Here is a 19,603-nt window from a genome sequence, read left to right as displayed (position 1 = left end):
GTTTTTAACTCTAAATTGCTTTCCGCTGCGTTTGAACTCTGAGTTTTGACTTGTAAAACTAGTTTGTAAACACTTTTTGTAGTTTAAGTTGGTGCTTCTGTTAAACTCGGGTTGTAAATGACTTTAAACGCTTTTGTTGCCGGTAATCATCTGTGCTCGTCTTTTGGCGAGAGTTCCTGTGTAATCGATCCTGGTTACAGCAGGCGGTCTGAGTGTACTGGTTGAGTACAGTAATTCTGGTTTGAGTTTAAGTGTTAATTATTGCACTTGATTGGTATTATTTGAACTGTTCTGTGACACGCTCCCAGTCGCACCAACCCCCCTGACCACTCCCATGCGCGCAAACCTCCCTCCCTGACCAGTCCGGTGCTCTATTCAGCAGCTCAGGGGCAAAAATGTCTTTTTACAACTCCGTTTGCCATTGTTACACACCATTCGGTCCAAAAGGGTACGTGGGTGAAAAAAGATTAGCGGCAGGGTATACAAGTGCAACTGATATTTTTAGGGGCATGTAGGTCAAGAGTAACTTTCTCAAGGGTATAGAGGTTAAAGACTCTTTGGTTTGATGGCCATGCTATCTGATCAATTATAGCAAGAAGCTAACAAGCCTCGATCGTATAGAAGCTTCAGTCACAACTATTCCTTCCTGCTGAAGAATTAAACCAAGTTGAATAGAGTATTAATCTAGTCTGTAACTGTTGATTGTCAGTTTGGCTCCAAGTTAATTTCACTTTGTATACACGGCTCATTAGCTTGCACATATCCTTCGCTGATCTAGATTGTACTGGTTGCAACTGAATTTAACATTGATTCTCCCTATTTGGTTCAGAAGTAATTTTCATGTAGCATGCAGCACTTTCAGTCTTTTAGATGGGCATGAATCCTCATTGCAGACTGATGAATCAATCTAAGTCTATGGGCGCGCATGCATCTGAGGCCTCCTGTACAATTTAGATGGGCATGAATCCTCATTGCAGACTGAGAAGCATGAATCACTTTTTAAGTCTGGGTGCGCATGAATCCGAGGCCTCGTTTACAAGTCACTGTCCGTATCATGTCGAATTAATCAGGATCTTCCTATTTCTCTGAGAAGTAATTTGGCCATGAAACTTTATTTCGACAAATTAAAATAGTTATAATGATCATGTGTTCATCATCTCCTCCCTAACGCCAACCTCCCTCCGTTCAGACTCCCGAACTCAGATGCACGGCCACCTTGCCGCCATCCTCCGCGGCGGCTTCCGCCACCCGCAATCCGTCCACGGCGAGGCCATCAAGATCGGATGCATCGCATCCACCTTCCTCTGCAACAGTCTCCTCCTCGCCTACCCCCACCACGCCGATGTCCGCAGGCTGTTCGACGAAATGCCGCGCGGAAGCTTGGACCGCCCCGACTCGTTCGCGCTGGGACTGCGAGCGCAGGTTCGCTCGCACGGGAAAGTTTGGCGTCGACGAGGATGAGACCTGGTCGTGGCGGCGGCTGTGGACATCAGGAGATGTACGCGAGTGCGGGTGGGTGGCTCGTCGTGGCGGGCGGTCATTCTCTGCACCGCACCTGAGCGTCATGAGCTGGACAACCATGAGTGCCTGCCTGGCCAACCACGCTTGCACCGTGCAAGAAAATGCTGGTATCGAGGGTTTGACCTACCAATGCCTGAGTTGCTACTTGCTACCCGTGGGAACGCAAGTTCATGGCTGCTTGCTGAATATGGGGATTGAGGTAGACACTGCTTCGGGGACTGCCTTGACGGCAATGTATGGCTAATGCGGAGGGGTTGTTGAGATAGCTAGGTTGCTTTGCTGTATAAGGCACGATGCTTTTTCAAAGAATTCCGTGCTTGGAGCTTATGCACGGAATGGATAAGATATGGAGGCAGTTGGAGTTTGCAGGGAGATGATAATGGAAACTATGGCATTTGACCAGTCAGCTATCACGAGTCTGTTGCAAGCAGGGGCGAAGCTGCGCTTTGCCGTTGGGGTCGCCGGACCCCAACGAAATCCGTCAAATCAAAGGGAAAATACTGTTCAGCACTGTTCATACATGTGTTTGACCCCGGTATTTAACAGAGCCGACTCCGGTGGTTCCAGGTTCTGGCTTCGCCCCTGGTTGCAAGTTTGTTCATCGTTCGGACACCTGAGGATGGCAAGGGAGGTACAATATTATTGCCTAAAAACTTTCATCATGTTGGATGCGTTACTGCTGAATGTTACCATCACTGTTTATAACAGATGTGGTGGTGTCACATTGTCACTAGTGCTGAAACTGTATTTAATCTTATGGGAGAAAAAAAATAATATCATCGACGGCATTGTTAGCTTGTTATGCCCCCAAATGGTCTTGCTCAAGATGTACCCATGTGCTTTAGGGCAATGCTCCAGAGAGGGTTAGGATCCCGAGTCTTTTGCATCACTAGTGTGCTGCGAGCCTGTTCTACCACCTCAAATCTTGCTGTTGGATTGCAAATCCATTCAAGGTCTATGAAGCTAGGTATTAGTGATGCTAGTTCTGTAGAGAATGCACTCATAACCCTGTATGCCAATTGCTTAAGTGTCCGGGTTGCATTAAAGATTTAATTCAATGAGCAATAGACGAATCATCACGTGGAATGCACTCCTCACAAGTTTTGCATACCATGGCTATGAGGAGGCAGCCATTTGGCTATTTGATCTGATGCAAGAAGAAGAGGTCTGCCCATATGAGTATGCTTTTTTTGTCCTGCTATAATCTTGCAGCCGAATGGGCCTTGTAAAAGAGGGTTGTGGTTACTTCAAAGAGATGAGGGTTGTGGCTATTAGACCTGTATGGTTGATCAATTTGCTGTGCTGGAAGGTTTTGTGATGCGATAGACTTAATTTAATGCTATGCCTTGCGAACCAGACCAAATAGTGTGGGAAGCTTTGCTAGCTTCATGTAGAATAGCATCTAGCAAGAATCGCATCTAGGAAGGTTCTAGAAATTGGACCTGAGGATCCTTCACCATACATTATATCATCAACTATCAAGCATTCATGCTTCAGTTGACATGTGGGATGAGAAAGTCTGGAATCATACTATGTTCAATACTGAGCTAGCAAGAAAGGACACATGAAGTAGTAGGATTGATGCACAACAATTATCACAGAATATAGATGCGTTCAAGTTGGAGTGACATAAGATTTGTTGATTGTGCTTTTCTTCCAAAACACTAGAGGGAGTTCACTCGCCATAGTTGCAGTGAAGCATAGTGGACTCAGTCATAAGAAATCAACAAACTGAACAAAGACATCCATGAGTGCATGTAAAGTATCGTGTGTCTTGCATCCTAGAGAACTGACCTGATATGGTCCTGGTGCAAATCTTTCTATGGCACAGGACATGGTTATAAACTTTCAGTTTATGTTTGGAGGTGCGATATTCTACAATGCTGCCTATGTTGTAAACTGTATCTAGTGTGCTGTAATTTTGGAAAATATAGTGATACTTTCTTCTTTGTTGTCAGCTGAAGTTTTTCATGATGTTGAAACCACAGAGATGCATAATCTTACACAAAAGCAAACAAACACTATTTTGAGGCTTCAAAGCCTTCTTTATCTACAATGGGAGGTTAGTATGAGTACAGTCCATATCTTCATTATATATTTTCTGGTTTCTAAATTAATCATTCATTATTGACATCATTCAGTTATGTTTGTTTCTACTGTAATTTGTATGTGTCTGATAAAGAAATTACACTTTTTGCAAGCCGGAAAGCAATTCCAAACCTCTTTCAACAGGTAATTTATACATGTGAAAGATTAGAAGTTCCATTAATTTGATATAATTACATTTCCGAAGCAAAGGGAAATACAAAGTAGTTGAGATGCCAAAAGATTAAAAGAACAACATTAGAGATGAGATTTTGCTTCTGATCGTTCGGATTTACTAACAATTGTCAATTTCATACGATATCAGTACCAATTCTTGCTTGGGAAACTTTTAGGAACTGCATTCTATGTAAACTGTTTGTTGCTAGCATACAACTTCTCCATTGGGAGCCCTCTATTCCTGACCCCAAAAAATGAATCTTATTATGGTACTGTAGTGCATGCTTTCTAGCATTAGTTGGTGTTACACCTGAAGGGTTTGTATTTTGAACCTATTTGTTAGTCCTCTGCCACTTCGTGAAAAGGAAGTGGAACGATCTTCACAGCTCTGAACTTCCCTGCATTGTTTAGGTGTTCATTCTCCAACCTGACATAAGTTTTTATTTCATTTAGTTTTATTTCAAATTGAAAAGTTCCTATGTATAGATTGACTTGCTAAAAGAATTTACCTGTAGAAGTTCCAGTGACCTCGTCGAATCACCTCAAGTGCTGCTAAAAAGAACAGAGTTACTCTAGAATCCAGGCTTCCAATGTTAGGGTGGATGACAGTCTGAAGCCAAGCAAGTCTCAAGACAAGGTTCAAACCCTGTACAACATTTGATTCTCTGTAAGTGAAATATTTATCTTTACTTTGAATGTCTTGATGCAAATATTAATTATTTGAGAACATACCATGGATAAGTAATAAATGTATTTTTGTTTAAGTATCAAATCATTACGAAGCCAAGTGTTCTTGGAGTTGAACTGCAGAAGACCCCAATCCTTGACAAAGTCCCAGTACAGTTGGTAGATAGTTGCAATACTTGATACAATGACAACAAGTGACAACCATCCAGGACTATTATTGTTCTCATAGGCCACTTTTGTTCCTGCAGCAAGCATTGCTGACACATACTTCCCAAGGTTGACAATGTGGTTTATATCCCCTTCATCAAACCATCTCCTTGCACACTGTAGGACAACAATAAAGAAGGGTACTATCACATGTTAAGTCATGTTCAATCTTACTACCTCTTGTCGCAAAGTAACGTTTTTTTTAAAAAAAATAAATATAGTTTGGAACTTTGACTATCGATGTTACTAAATATTTATAGAAGATCTGTCCCCAAAAGTACATTGATAAGATTATTTTTGAAAAGTAAATATGAGAATCATATGTGTAGAAGATCTATCCCCAAAAGTACTTGATAATATTATATTTTTATTGGGTTCCTTGATCACATTACAATTAAATTCTGTGTCCAATATACATTTTGGAGAACATGTTGCTGTTCAAAATGACAATACCTGCATGGCTCTCCAGTAGTAAGGCAGGAAGGATACTGCATAAGCCAGGTCTCTAAAATGTTTAACCCTTGTGCAGTATCCATAGTCTTGTGTTGTGTAGCTGCCTGTTATGTAGTAACATGCCAAATACTCCAGGCTCCTGAGCACCGGTACCTGTTTGTCAGCAGTCATTACATGCTTAGACATTTTGCTACTGATATAATCATTTATGCTTGAGCATGTAGTAGCCTATTAAGTATTAACTCATCTAATTATTTATAGTAGTACAACCACTTTTATGCACCCTCTTCAGTTTATGTTTAAAATACATACTTCTGAGCATTATGGCTTGTAGGGTATAGCTTAAGTTTGCATAAGTGAACTTGAAAAGGCTTTAGCATTTTTTTAATTTATTACCTGGCTGCAGAGCTGATCAGCCATGAAGAAATCAACCATGACAACCTGCATATAAACAAAAAGTTTACCAGCTTGTTCTTATATAAAATTTAGTTGGATGCCATCTTAAACAATTGTCCTTAAGAAACTTACCTTGTAAAAGGGGGTCAGGATGATGTTTCTGAGAACTCTAAGGAATTGATAACGACTCGATCGGTAGATGATGTTTAAGGGGCAGACTAATATTGACAAGAACACCTGAATAAAGAGAAGCATCAGCCTCATAAGGGCATAAAAATTTCCAAATGTAAACACAAACGCATTTGTTGAGTTCAATAGTGTATACCAGAAGTAGGGACCCCGGTATTGCTTGGACTGCACTTGATGAATTTCCTTTAACAATGATTGTCAGGTGCGCAAACATTACACCAACAACAATAGTCATGGAAGTAGTGCATATCAAGAAAACGTCACGGTACTTGAGCTCTTTAGTAGGTGCGAATTCAAATATGAATGTGTAGTTTATGCGTGTCTTTCTCCACATGAAAATGTTGCATCCATAGAGGAAGAGATGCAGAAAGAAGAGGCTGAACATGCTACAGATTAGGATAACATAGTGTCAGCAATTGAATGTCTAAACTGTAGCAGTTTTTCTTTTCCAAGAACTACGTAGCAGCAACTGAATTGGCATTTTTGGTGCTCACCTAAGGACAGGATAGGATGTTGACATGTACACCTTATTAGACTCCTGAGTGTACATTCCAGCAATGTGTGCCATGATACAGTAACCAATGGATAGTGCTAAGAAGCCTCCAGTGAATAATCCTGGATGTTTGACAGGTCTGTTTAAAATTTGGAAATCGACATTGATTATGGAATGAAACCTTATTAAAAAAAATATTACCAATGAAAAACGTGGTAGAGTGTGATTCTTCCCTCTGATTTGGCTTCAGATACATCTTTGCTTTCCTTTTGTCACCTTCAGTGAAATGTCTCACAAAGAGCTCTTCGACATCATCCATTAGCCTGATTGCCTATTAAAACGAAATTTCAGTCAGGACTCAGGAACTTTGGAGATTGGATAGAAAGAATTTATTGAAAGCTTCTCAGAATTGCTTCCTCGTTGCCTAATACCTTGTCAGAGCTATTGAAGTAGGAGCTCTCCACTACTTTGAGGTAAATTTGCTGCACTTCCTTGTCTGTAACCTGAAACATGAAAAAAAATACCTTTTTTGTCAGAAGTGTTTATATGTGATAAATTTCAGGATATGGCATCAGAGAGCAAGAGATATGAGCAGAAACCTTGTCAAATTTCTTCAGGATCTTCACAAAGGCCATCATGTTCAAGCTCCTGCAACAAGTGTGCTCTCCTTGTCAGTATCCACATAACAAAAGGTTGAATTACATGCCATATTGCAAAATCAGCTGTGTACCGGTAAGTCTTGAGGTATCCCAATCCCTTGTATAGCTCAACCAGAGCACCTCTGATCATCTTCTCTGCCTGGCGTAACTTTCTCTTGTTGATGCTCAATTTCTCATTGCTATCACTACCATGTGTGCCAGTCTTCTTTGATTGGCTCAGAATGTCCTCAAACAGTAGTTCGCGTATGGCTGTGACGGTCCTTGACGGCGTGGTGACTGGGATGTTGATCCTCACGTTCCTGCCCTGGCAGGTGACCACCCTCCCTGAGAGCGTCCTCAGCTTGTGGGCAGCTTCTTCATTTGGCCTGCCAAGTCTCCCTGATTCACCAAGACCTTGAGAGATGGAGAGCTGGTCCTCAAGTCCTTCATCTGTGCTTTTAGCAGTTACATCTTTGGTTACTGTTTCTTGGCCATCTTCTTCTTGCTCTGCGATGACCCTTAGAGATTGTAATTTTGAGATGCCATGCCAGGATTAGTGTATTGCATTAATGTTACTAATGATGCCCAATGATGCCTAACCTGATCTCTGCCGTTTTTTGGGATAATTAGTTATTTTCCATGGCAAATTGCCTTAATCTAAGATATCTCATTCTCATCACTAAAGGCCTAATCTGAGATATGCCATTGCTTGTACAAATCTCATCCTTTTGCCCTTACTAATGGCAAAGTAGAGGTTTCCAAAAGTGTACATCATTAGTAAATTTGCATGTCTCGGATTAAGGCAATATGCCTTGTTCAGCTGGAAGGGCTTTCTTCCAGATGGCATATGTCGAATTAAGGCAATTTGCAGTGGCATTACCAAAGGACTAATGCAGAGGTCATTTTGTTAGTGCAGTCCGGTCAAGGCAAAGCAGCTGGATTGATCACGTACGCCCAGATGCCCACCAATATTGCCATTTGCAATATTCTTTCCTATCTGATGAAGCCAAAGATAATATTTTTTCATCAGGTGGCTGAGCGATATGCAACTATTCTCACCAAGCTGGATGGAGCAAGAAATGGAGAGATCATCCGTGTCGGCGCTCCCTTTCGAGGACCCCCCGCCGCGCCGTGCCTGCTGCTGCTGGGTGATGGCGGCCTTGAGCTCGACGAGGATCTGCAGTTGCCTTCTGAGCGACTCGCCACGCTCCAGGAACTCCCCCTCCTTCCTCTCGTAGAACCTGTTCACCTTGTTCAACTGCTGGTCCAGCCTCTGAAAAAAGGCCTTGGCGGCCTCTGCGTCCACAAACCCGGCCCCATTTGCCACCCCTGTCTCGTAAACCTCCCCGGTGACTGCACCTTCGATGCTCCCGTCGATCATCAGCTTCTTGTGCACCTGCATTGCGCGTGGAGCATATTAGTTACCGTAGCACTAGCTTCCACTTGCTTTTGTTGTGCTGTTCTGCGTAGAGATTCTGCAGATATGGCTCTGGAAAGATGCTCATGAGCAGCTACTGTATAAAACAGCAGCAACTTATTCAAATTTCTTTTCAACTTGGCTCTGCAGTATTAAACGGAGCTTCAGCTAACCGAGTTGGTACATGCCTGAATGGCAGCAGGCTCCCTGTGGTGCCCATGGGAGTGGAGGAACGGCAACCTCATCACCCAGTGAGCGGTGGCTGGTGCCTTTTGGTGCAACCACGGTGATGGCACCACGGCACCACCCCCGGCCACAGTCTGCAGCTTCTTGACGTCCTTCTTGAGCTGCCAGTAGTCCACAAAGGCCTCCTTCCATTCCGGCACGAGCTGGGCCTCGAACTGCTTGGAGAACTTCACCATTGGCGCCCCTGCTGGAAACCAGAGGGAGTAGCAGTGCAGTGCTCTGCAATGGTGAGTGGGTGGTGTCTCAAGGGAGGCCATGGTTTGGGGTGTACTTATATGTGCATGGGAGTGTGCTGTGGTGTTCATTGGAGGTAATTTAGAGTCGGAATAGGATTCTAGAGTGAGATGGTGAGAGGCTAGCACATTCCAAAGTATCTGTGAACAAGATGGAGGAATTGTTGCCTATGGGGAGGCTTAGCTAGCTGTTGTGAATTGTGATCACTGGTTGGGCATCAGGGCATGTAAGTTGCTGTGTTGGATTCCAGTGGACAGAGGAGAGGGGAAGTGGGAGGGAGGGTAGGTCTTTTATAGATAGGATGGAGTGACGCGTAGTGCAATTGCCAGATGCTGTCTCTCCTTCCTTGCTGGAAAGTAAGGTGGGTGATGGCTGCCATGTAACAGAGTGCACAGAGATGGGGTAATTGGCAAAAATGGGTGTCCACGCAGGTATGGGCGACTAAGTTGCATTCGAGATCGTCAGTGGTTTTCAACGGGTAAAACGTGGTGATTCTTCAGACGGCCCATTGTCAGACATGTTACTCTGCCTGCGCGCCAACACAGAGTTCATTTTGCTGCTTCAGAAGGTTTGTGATTGCTCTGATGTGTTTGAACTAAATGCATGCTCCAGTACTATAAAAACAAAATATGCGGGTATCACATATAGAAGCACCGTTTTAAATAGCAGCCAAGTGTGATCATTGGAATGTAACAAAATTTTGCGAATTGAATTTGTTGGATTCTTTTTCAGGGGAATTTGGACGATTAATTGCTTATTACTCGAGGGCCATTCTCCCAAAGATACGTTCCGGGTACTTATGGAGCCGCTCAAATGTATGTACTTGTATCTGTCAGAAAGGAAAACATACATGCATCTTTTTAGTGCAGCCTTGCCCATCTCTTTTGCAATACCCTCATTTATGGATTGACAATGACTACCTCCTTTTGGCACTATGACATAGCCGTAGAACTAAGTTCTGCATCAGCTGCTATATTATTTGTAGTTTCTTCATTTTGAACACATACTCACCTTTGGATACATCGGTCTACTTAAATTAAGTTTTCAGCTGGTGATGTAAAACATATACTGGATAAATGGATGCTTTCATACTCCATAGAGACTAGAGAGATCCATAGAGAAAATGTTTTATACAATATTTATTGGATCACTGCGCTTCACCCTGTTTCTGTCTAATTGAGCTTGGCCATCATTCGCAAATGTGTTGGCGTCATGCAAATGCCATGCTCGCCCTTTAGTATGAAAACAATGCCACCAGTGAACAATATATTTTTATATTTGTCATGGTAAAATTGCATGACAAAAAGTTCTAAGGACAAACCACCAAGTTCTATTTGAATTGCATTTTTTTAATATTTACATAACTTCCCATACACCTTTTTTTTCTTACTCACTTTCTCGATGATTTGGGGAAGTAGACTCGAGCCTGCTGGCAACATTAGCTCTAGGAATTCAGAGGAGGTGTTCACGGGTGCTGCCCTTAAAGGAATGGGGGTCATGCCTCATGCATGGGGAGGTAGGATGGCGTGGCAGCGGCAAGGGTCAGCCCGGGCAGGGCAGCAAGTGTCCAGTAGGGACTGCGCAGCAAGTGTCCAGTAGGGACTGCCAGCGGGTTGTATTGGCGGCAAAGAAGGCAAGGAGATCGGTCCCTTAGCTCGGTATGGGAGCTAATGGATTAGATGCCTAAACTATACAGAGTGAAATTACAGTAATACCACACTACAGCCTCAAAACAGCGATGGACAAACCGTCGGTATAAAGTTATAGAAACTCCTTTTATCATCATTTAGTTTTCAGACACTAATTGGTCAATGCGGACATCAGCGACCAGGGCTATCCATAACTAGATGTATGCATAGCTCCTCCAAGACGCACCTAACAGTTAGCTAAATGTGCTATGGACAAATGAAGTGGACAATGGAATTTTTTAAGAGAATTAATAGCAATAACATCTAAAGCGCACCCTAAAACATGATCTCTTGCTTTGCCACTTAAAAAACGATATCCTACAAACTACACAAAAGTATAGGAGAGTCTATAAAGAGTGTTCATGGAAAGGCAGTAAATGAATAGTAAAATCTTTTGTGCTAAGCAACAACGGCTTCTATTTTCTCCAATAAAAGATTACCCCTTTATTTTCAGCTCTAAATTATTTGCAGTGACTGGACTTGTTATGATGCCTTTATCATGGTGACACGATCATTTCTCTTTTCCAGATAAAATCTGGAGCATGGACAGACCAGGGTTAAGCAACAACAAATCATCAGGCAGTAATAAATTTGTAATTCTAGTACCTTGGAGGATTCAGTGTAACAATAGGCACTCAGACTCCTAGGAGCATAAGAACTACCCCGCACTACTTGTTTGGGGTTCTGTAACCACCAACTGGCAGGTTGCACCACAGGGAACCATCCTAATGGCCAATGACCAAAAGTATCTGAGTACAGTTACTTTCTTGGTACCAACTTTTTTTTCACTTAGCTATTGATTCTTTTAACGGTTTCCCTGATGTTTACACATCTTCTTTTTAGTAACAATGATGCAGTGCGTTTGTTAGTGAAAGGTTCAATTATCGCAACCTAAAATTTGCCAACGCTCCAGTCCACATTCTCAGGACAAGAACCTTTGACTGACAAAACCTAAAAGCTACTCTAACTAAGTTTAACTAGCAATGTTGTATTAAATGACAATAAGGAGCTAAATTTAGATTAGTCTATGTTGAAAATGTTAGTCTTATGTTTTGTAAATTTACCATAATTTGAACTAACACAAGCTTGCTTATTTAGCAAAAATCTACACATTCCATGTATCAATTCACAAGTCCAGACGTTGCGAACTTTTTTTTTTATTGCTGAGACGTTGCGAACTTGCAGTAGCAGCCGAGAGTGCAGTCCAGTAACAAGCAAGTAAAAGCCAGTTATGGAAAGAGGGGTTGGCACGGCCTATCTGTTCCCTAGATTGTGATCCAGCAATGCAAACCATTGTCCTCCTTTTTCAAGCGCAGGTGAAACTGCATGTTCTACTGGTCAACTTTTAAAATTTCAGGCCTCTCTATTGTAAACTGCATTGCCAATAATTTTCTTTTATTAGGAAAAGCACTTGATAAAGGATGTTTCGCAAAGGGCTTAATAAAGGATGTTTGAAAAGGCATTTGAACAGCTAACCCTCAAAGACCAATTAAGTGCTCTCTTAATGAATCCATGCATTCATATATCCTGCACTAGTAACAGGGAAAGCAAAGCAGTGCAAATCTTAGTATCTAATTCATTGAGCCCGTAGACCATAGAGAGCTCTTTTAAACTTTGGAGAATATTTGATGGGATATTCCGGTGCTTCATGGAGAGGTGCCCGCGCAGCAAAAAGGGGTGCACCACAATGGTTAACATGGCAACCATCAGGAATGACATCTTGATATTGCAATCTATAAGACGACTAGATTTATGGATTTCCACTGAGAAGTGGTTGTCAGCTAAAAGGGAAATTAATGATATGTTACTGTAGGAATTTGATTCATTAAATTGCTGGGAGTCCTTGACAATGTCAATATATTTCCGAAAATGCAGTACACTGAGTCATGACAAAAATTCGATCATGTACCAAAAGCTTTTGGTAAATCTTTTTAGAACAAAGATGATTTAGTGCGACTGATAGTGATCTCAGAGTAGTCATATTCTAGTCAATGTCACAAGGACACCAGTTACCGTTGTTATTTTGGTGGGGGTTGTGTGTGTGGGGTGTGTGTGGGTGGGGGGATAACTCAATGCATCTTTAACCAAAGATAGCTCATAAATTTCTGATTAACACAAATTATTAGTTGGGAGAGAATTCAACAATATAACATGGAAGCAAACAAGATGCCATTGGATCCGTTCAGACAAGCTATGAGTGATATGACCCAATCAGTCCCTTGAGCTATCTATACAAGTCTCTACTGAATTGTTATTGCTGGACTGAGTCCTATGGCATGCCTTTTGTTCTCCCCACTACATCCTGCAAAAGAACATATCATGGATTTGGTTGCTATCTCATCTTTATACACCTGCAAGATATTCTTGTCTAAGGCCATGTGCAACTCTACTTTAGGTGCTAGAGATTTTTGTTTCCTTGATGAAGATCAGAGGGCCAGCAAATATGTCTACTTCTTGTGGTGCAATATTCAGTTTTTCACCTTTTGTTCTCTCTTATATGCACGAGTCTAATTTGGTTTAAGGTATGGGAAACTCTACTTTAATGGTATGCTATTTTTGGCACTGATGAAAAATTCTTGACATTTTAAGGCCTTGACATCCTTGCAGTTTTGTGCTTCAAGTGATTAGAACTGACATGTTTCAGCTATGCTGCATTTCCCACCCATGACAAGTAGCTGCTAGCCAGCTAGTCCATGCTCTTCAGACATTTTGGAGGCAAACTATGACATCAGTGACCTGTTGATGTGTAGCCACTTTTCCTTTCTACAAAGTGTCAGGTTTCCAGAGTTGAGCTCAAATGATGGTGAACGATGCGGCGCATCGTCTCCTTTGTCCACTTTGTAGCAGATATTTCTTTTATATCATGTCACCTTAGTTCATGAAGACGAGTGACACTTTAACTGAATATCATTCTGCAAAAATCAATAGTTCCAATAGATCATTTTCGTGGATCGACCAGATGGAATCTGATACGAAAACAAGAAAATGGAGTACTTTTGTGTAAATAAAATTAAAGCCAATCTCTGCCTACTATTTGGTATGAAAATCTGATGATATCCACGAAAAAATTTAAGATAAGAAAGTAGAAAGCAAATCAGTAGCTTTCTTTCGTTAGTGTTGTCCTAATAGGCAGCATATCTGATTTGTTCTTCCAAAATGCCACTTTACCTGATGCAAACCGATATGCCTGCATATGGGTATCAAAATTTGTTGGCAATATGTTCCTCAGCTTCCTTGGCTATTCGGCACCGCTTAATATATTGCCAATTGTCAGCCAGCACAAACACATGGTCACTATGAATTCATTGTCCATGTTGTTGCGGTATAGGATTCCCAAAATTGTTTCGGATTCTTACATTGTCTTGTACAGAGATAAATGTAGCAGTGCTACTTGAAACAGCCAAGAAAGTGACATCAGTATTTTTCATTTCTTAATCTCATCCTAATCTCCTGTCTTGCAACTTACAAGCTCTATTATACATAGACATATAGTACTGAATGCAAATTCTTTTGAGGACCACTACATGCAAGAATCAGTTCCTTTGAAGATTATACCTTACTCTTGCTGGTAGTTGGATACACATCATCAATTGCATCTCATCAGATGCTATTAGATGATGTACTATTAAGAACCTTCGATCAATGGATATCATGTACTGCATCTATTCTTCCAGAACCTCCACGGGCAGCTTCCTGTCATGAACACCATTAGCTGCTGATAGGTGGTTTGGTGCTCCACGTGAGCTGCCGGTAGTTCCCTGCTGAAGATGCCAACGAGATTACAATCAGGTGTAAATACTGAGTATAAACGGATCTATGTTCTCTGAATCGTTCCGTAGTACTTCAAATAATGAATGAGAGGTTTTGATTAAGTTGAAATGTAAAGACAAGATATAGAATGCTAATGGTGTTATTGTCATCATACTCTAGTCTAAGATTTGAGCTCACATGTACTATATATACCCCATTTCAGAATGTTCAATATATACCTTCATTCAGCCATCTCCTTCCCTCTCATTCTAACAGTATCAGAGTTCGTCGTTTCCCACAGGGCAGCAACCTGAGCACCAAACCTATTTTTTTTCTCATAGTTGAGTCGCAGCAGCAGCAAGCAAGTCGCTGCATGTCTACCTCTGCCTATCTGGCTGTCGGCGCTCTTCTACGTAGCTCCACCTTCTACAGCCGTTTGGCCTCAATTCATCATCCCCCGGGCGTAGATTGAGCGCCGCCAGGCCTCGATCTGGCGTCTCCAGGCGCAAATCGAGCGTCACCGACCTGATCTGCACTTCCCCGAGCTCGACGTCGTTGGCCCCCTCCTCTGACTTGCCGCTGGGGAGCCGCACGGCGGCGGTCCTCCTCCGGCTCCCGGACCCCCACGCCCGGCTCCCGGACCCCGGCCATCTTCCTCGCCGGCACGCCGCCCTCCGCCGCGTCTCCACCGCACGCCTCGTCGACCGCGACACCTCCACAGGCCACCGAGCTGTTGCGCCGACTGCCCCCGTGCTGTTTGCATCTCCGCGTCGTGCCCTTCACCGGCTGCCACGACCCCCAGGCTGCGCCCCCAGGCCACCCGCACCGCACCGCCGAGCCACCGCTGCAAGGGTCTATGACCAAATGGATGGGCCCTCATCCAAGCGGATGGATCCGCCCTGTTGCTCCACTCTGCTCTGCCGTGCTCTGCCATGATATGGTGCTGGTGCGCTGCTCTGCTCTGCACAGCACCGGAGCACGTTGTCTTCTTTACTTGCTGCTAGTACGTGTCGACGGCTCTTAAGTACCAATTTTAAGCCGTCAAATCATGTATAAATACATAAAAAATGAACATTAATATAGTGGTAGGAGTTTATTACTAACCATTTCCACAAGTGCTGATAAATATTTGTATGCAAGTGTAATAATAGAAAAAAACACACCTCAAGAGCAAGAAAACACATTTCTCAATCCAAGACAAAAGATGTCGACCAATCAGGCGCAGGCACACGGATTGCAGGGCCCAAAAACACATGCAACCGACTTAGTACAGCGTGGAGGCATGCATAACTGACCTAAACCTACCAAGCAACTTCCTAGAAAAAATTGGGCCGGTTCGGTGTCAGAACCTAGTCGGCCGACCACCTCGGTCGGCTGACCAGTGGGTGGCACAACCAACCTTCAGTCTTCGACGTGACAGCTCCTCATTTGCTCACAATGTCTATTTTAGGTGACTCCACCACATTCCCGAGCCGAAAGTACCATGTACCCCCTCTATAAATATGAGGGGAGGGACTCCAAATGAGACACATCCATCAAGTGATCAACCCCCTCAAGAGAGGCTTAGAGCCTTGCTTAGTTAGTGATCTGGAATAGGGAGAGGGTAGAGGTACTCAGGAGGGGCGTCGGACTTCGGCGCTCTTCTCCAATTTGTACCTCTATGAGAGTGAGGGAGTAGTTCGTGAGAAGTGTTGGGGCGGGCATTCTTCTCTGAGTTTGTACCTCTATGGATGTTGCTACATTCTTCAGTGCTCAGTAAGCATTCGTGGTTCCTATCTCTAGTATTTTACTTGGTATAGTAGATGCAAGTAGTACTTGAAGTTGAGTGAGATCAGTTCTCTTACTCACGGGTTCGTCGCTTCGTATTTATATGGAGTGCTGTAGTTTGGTACGGGTCGACATACGTTGTTAGATTACAGTAGTAATCAATAACGTAGACATGGTGTCTAGGCTAAGGGTTATCCTTCGTTTGCCTTATATTCTACAACTTTTTAGAGATAGGCCATATGTTGTGACAATCTTATTGGTTCTTTGTAATCCTCCACGTTCGGATATAGAGTAGAGCTGTTGGCCGTAGTTGCCTGGCAGACCAAGTGTAAGCTGATACCCGAAGCAAGTATTGTGCCCGAGAGATCGACCTTTAACTCAGCTATAGTGCTATCTTAGGAATCCTCTCTACCCTTCTACCTATCTTGGTGTGTCATTGGATCGAATAGAATAGAAGTTAGTGCACACACGTTCACAGTGGATTCGATAACTCTTGGAATACTCTGAGGTGAAAACTACAACAGTATCCGTGCGCTTGCGGATTTATTCGTGATGCTAAAATACCCAACAGTATCTCGTCTTTAATTCCTTGTGCTGTCCATCTGGATCCACTAATCTTGCTCCTTCAACTCGTCTTTGCCATTCGAGTCCACAAAACCTTTGCCAAACAGTATCTTTTCCTCTATGGTCGTCCACCTCTTTTGGACAATCACTTTCTAGTCGTTGTCAATACGACTCTCCCTTTCGGTCCTGTAGCCTAAGACTGCTACTGTAGTTTTGGTTGTCATGGATTTATGTGGCCTAGACTTGTCCAGATGTGTGGCTCTGACCCCGTCTGGATCTATGCGGCGATGGCTCATCCGTTTGCACCTTGCTGCTCTTTATCACCTCCTCCGTGAGTTCGCGACTCTTTGACTAAGGCACGTTCATCGTCACGACTCTCTACCTTTGTGCTTCTCTTCTTGGCAAGGTTTCAAGACTCGCATGCCATTGCAACATATTGGAGACTTGGATTTGGATGTTTTCAATTATCTTAGTGTTGTAATGTGTCTAAGTCTAGTGTTTAGTGTTCTCTCTCTTCCAAATGAAATGCAATTGTATATGCTTTGCATTTGAGGGGGTGTTAAGGGTATTATTGTCATTGTACTCTAGTATAGGGTTTAGGCTCTCATGTACTATATATACCCCATTTGGGGATGTTGAATATATATCTTCATTCAGCCATCTTCCTCCTTTCCCCTTCCATCTAACATAGAACACATTTATCAGAAGCGTGTGTGTGTGTGCGCGCGCGCGTGTGTGTGTACATATCAGAATGGCATAGTCAATTTGAACTCTTATCAGCTCATCAGATAAATCATCTGTTCTATCGACATGACAATTTGAATACAGTATTGACCTTAATATGCCAAAGAATAAACCATATTTCCTTTGTGCAGTTTGACTGCTGAATGCCGACAAAAAAAAGTCCTACTTTTCTATTTTTTTCAGAAATAAATATATTTGGGGAAGAGATATTCAACATGAACCTATGAAGGATAAGATGATTTGTTCCCAACCACTCGCCATAAAGGAGATACACTTTTCAAATCCTGAGCAGACTACAATACTGTAAGTGCAAGGGCAAGGTAATATGCCGAGAATAATGCCAAATTTGTAGTGAACATCAAATGAATAATTGTGGAGATTTCTTGTTTTATACTGTGCGTAGGTTCTTAAGCCATTTCCATCGGTGCGGATCGAACATGTGCTAAATATTGTGGTACTGGAAGAGTTGATAAGAATATGGATATCCACAGCTGCAGAATCTGTTCACAAGTTATGGTCTGCCACCTTATCAATGAAGATTCTAATTCTGATCGAGCTAAACTAACAGATATAAATCTGAATAAACCCGGGCGCCTGGTAACTTGGTTCTACACAATTCACATTCCTCAGTATTTTAACCTTCATATAGTTGGTCTAGATAAATCTGAAGCATACTTGCAGAAAGCCATGTGTGCCAGCCAACAAGTGAAGCTAAATTCTAACCATACCTTTGGGCTTTGGCCGTCACTTGCTCGCCAGTGTCTATGCTCCATGTGATGCAATGAACCAACTTGGTTCTTCTTTTGCCAGCAACTTTTGTCTTTTACAATAATATATCATGTTTTCAGCATATTTTGACAGTAATATACTGAAGAATAAACTATATTTATTCTATTCTTGATAACATCGAGTATCTATTTAGTTCTGCAGTGATAAGAAATACCGGAAATTATGGGCGTGCCACGAAAGTGGAAGGAAACATACAAGCAGGCAGGCATGACAAGTAATTCCTGATTCGAGAATTATCGAAGTGATAAGATATTCTGCAATAATGGGCAACAATTTGGGGTGCCAGTTATTACTACTTTTTTCAGTCCTGTTTAGTCCTGTGTATTTGAGAGAATCTCACAAATATACTTCCGGACAATAAGGCATGCTGTTTCACATTTCCATCTCGGGTGAACCTTGGACAAAATTTGTAGACTTGAGTGGACCTTAAAAATGCATGCATGAGAGGCAACAGATGTAATGCAAAATGAATTCAGCATAAGGCCAAGATCTAGAATTAGTTCTCTTTTAGGGAGGAGATCACCGATCAGCAGCGATGGTCTGATCCAAAATTCCAAATTATATGACTGCATCCAGATAACGTGACTGACAGGTCGATTTCATGGTTCATGGCAGCCAAGTCACTAAGACAACACTGGATCTTTGGGTGCGCATCCTTGACTTCTGAACTGGACATTTTGTTTAATATACGAGGAAATGAGGTAGGTCAGAAACAAAATTGATAAGGAGAGAGACAAAAATAAAGCAGCAACAACAAAAAAAAGAGAGCAGGAGAGGCTCTTCCTCGTCATGGAGTTCGTCGGCCCCAGCAGCCTCCGCAGCGTCCTCATCTCGGTGCGGGACGAGATCGTCTACTATGCCGACCCGGAGGTGTTCAAGAGCCTGCTGGAACCGCTGTCGGCCCAAGGTCCTGTGTGGTTTGCTGCCTGAGCTATGACCAGAGGCTCACCCCGGCGGAGGCGCTCAGGCAGCGCTGGTTCACGGAGGACGCTGCTGAAGCCGCAGACGAGAAAAGGAGTAGCAATGCAGCATAACATTCTGTTCTGGTTCTTCTTTTTTTTTTCAAATATGCAAGATTTACAAATCTCTTTCGTTCTACTACAAGTTTGGTTATGCTGCACATATGAGAAAGAAGATTTCTCACATGTACTAGAGTGGGATCCGGTTTGATCATCTGCTACCCTTTTGATTACATGCACAAGTACAAGTGGAGTATGGCAAGAGCTCATGCACAAGGGAAAAAGTTCACGTTTACTAGTATAATGATGAAACCTTCGATTTGCCGCTCTTCTTGCTGCAGTTTATGATTTCCTTTCCGACCAACATGCATGTCAGTATTTGCAACACCGTGTAATGTGTGGCCTTTCTGTTTTGCTATCTGGTAACCCCACTTTTCATCAGATATACAGAGCAGAGGAAGCAGCTGAGCGGAAAAGAGATTTGTTCCTTCCTGTCCAGATACCCAAATACTGAGGGTACCCCAAATGAGAGGAAACCATAATCATGCCCGTGTGCGCAGCTGGTAGAGGTAGCAGAAAAAACCATTATCTGAGGGACC

The 19,603-nt window shown here is 42.7% G+C and overlaps 1 protein-coding gene, 2 long non-coding RNA genes and 1 pseudogene across 4 annotated transcripts; 2 read left to right on the top strand and 2 right to left on the bottom strand.

Annotated features, from left to right (window-relative positions):
• Positions 1-1,203: 1,203 nt before the first annotated feature.
• On the top strand, positions 1,204-9,893 carry LOC120669162 (annotated as a pseudogene).
• LOC120669615 (phosphate transporter PHO1-3-like) lies at positions 3,734-8,812 on the bottom strand. Its single transcript, XM_039949414.1, has 14 exons — positions 8,452-8,812; positions 7,906-8,242; positions 6,939-7,353; positions 6,808-6,856; positions 6,640-6,711; positions 6,410-6,539; positions 6,210-6,330; positions 5,852-6,101; positions 5,659-5,763; positions 5,527-5,571; positions 5,131-5,283; positions 4,516-4,794; positions 4,293-4,429; positions 3,734-4,210 (listed from the first exon to the last, which is right to left on the bottom strand). The coding sequence occupies exons 1-14, from the start codon at positions 8,764-8,766 to the stop codon at positions 4,123-4,125; spliced, it is 2,496 nt and encodes an 831-aa protein (XP_039805348.1). The 5' UTR covers positions 8,767-8,812; the 3' UTR covers positions 3,734-4,122.
• A 2,363-nt stretch (positions 9,894-12,256) lies between the features above and the next one.
• Positions 12,257-15,193, bottom strand: LOC120670080. Its single transcript, XR_005673042.1, has 3 exons — positions 14,421-15,193; positions 13,600-14,192; positions 12,257-13,343 (listed from the first exon to the last, which is right to left on the bottom strand). It is a non-coding gene; the product is annotated as an uncharacterized LOC120670080 (long non-coding RNA).
• A 125-nt stretch (positions 15,194-15,318) lies between these two features.
• Positions 15,319-19,391, top strand: LOC120670081. Of its 2 annotated transcripts, XR_005673044.1 has the most exons (3): positions 15,335-15,936; positions 17,440-17,559; positions 17,660-19,391. It is a non-coding gene; the product is annotated as an uncharacterized LOC120670081 (long non-coding RNA). The 2 variants fall into 2 exon arrangements; XR_005673043.1 differs by having other exon boundaries at positions 15,319-17,559.
• Positions 19,392-19,603: the final 212 nt, after the last annotated feature.

The sequence above is a fragment of the Panicum virgatum genome, chromosome 4N (genome assembly GCF_016808335.1).
Source record: "Panicum virgatum strain AP13 chromosome 4N, P.virgatum_v5, whole genome shotgun sequence".
Lineage (NCBI taxonomy): Eukaryota > Viridiplantae > Streptophyta > Magnoliopsida > Poales > Poaceae > Panicum > Panicum virgatum.
Note: the sequence above shows the minus strand (reverse complement) of the source record. Positions and strands in the feature narration are given on the sequence as shown.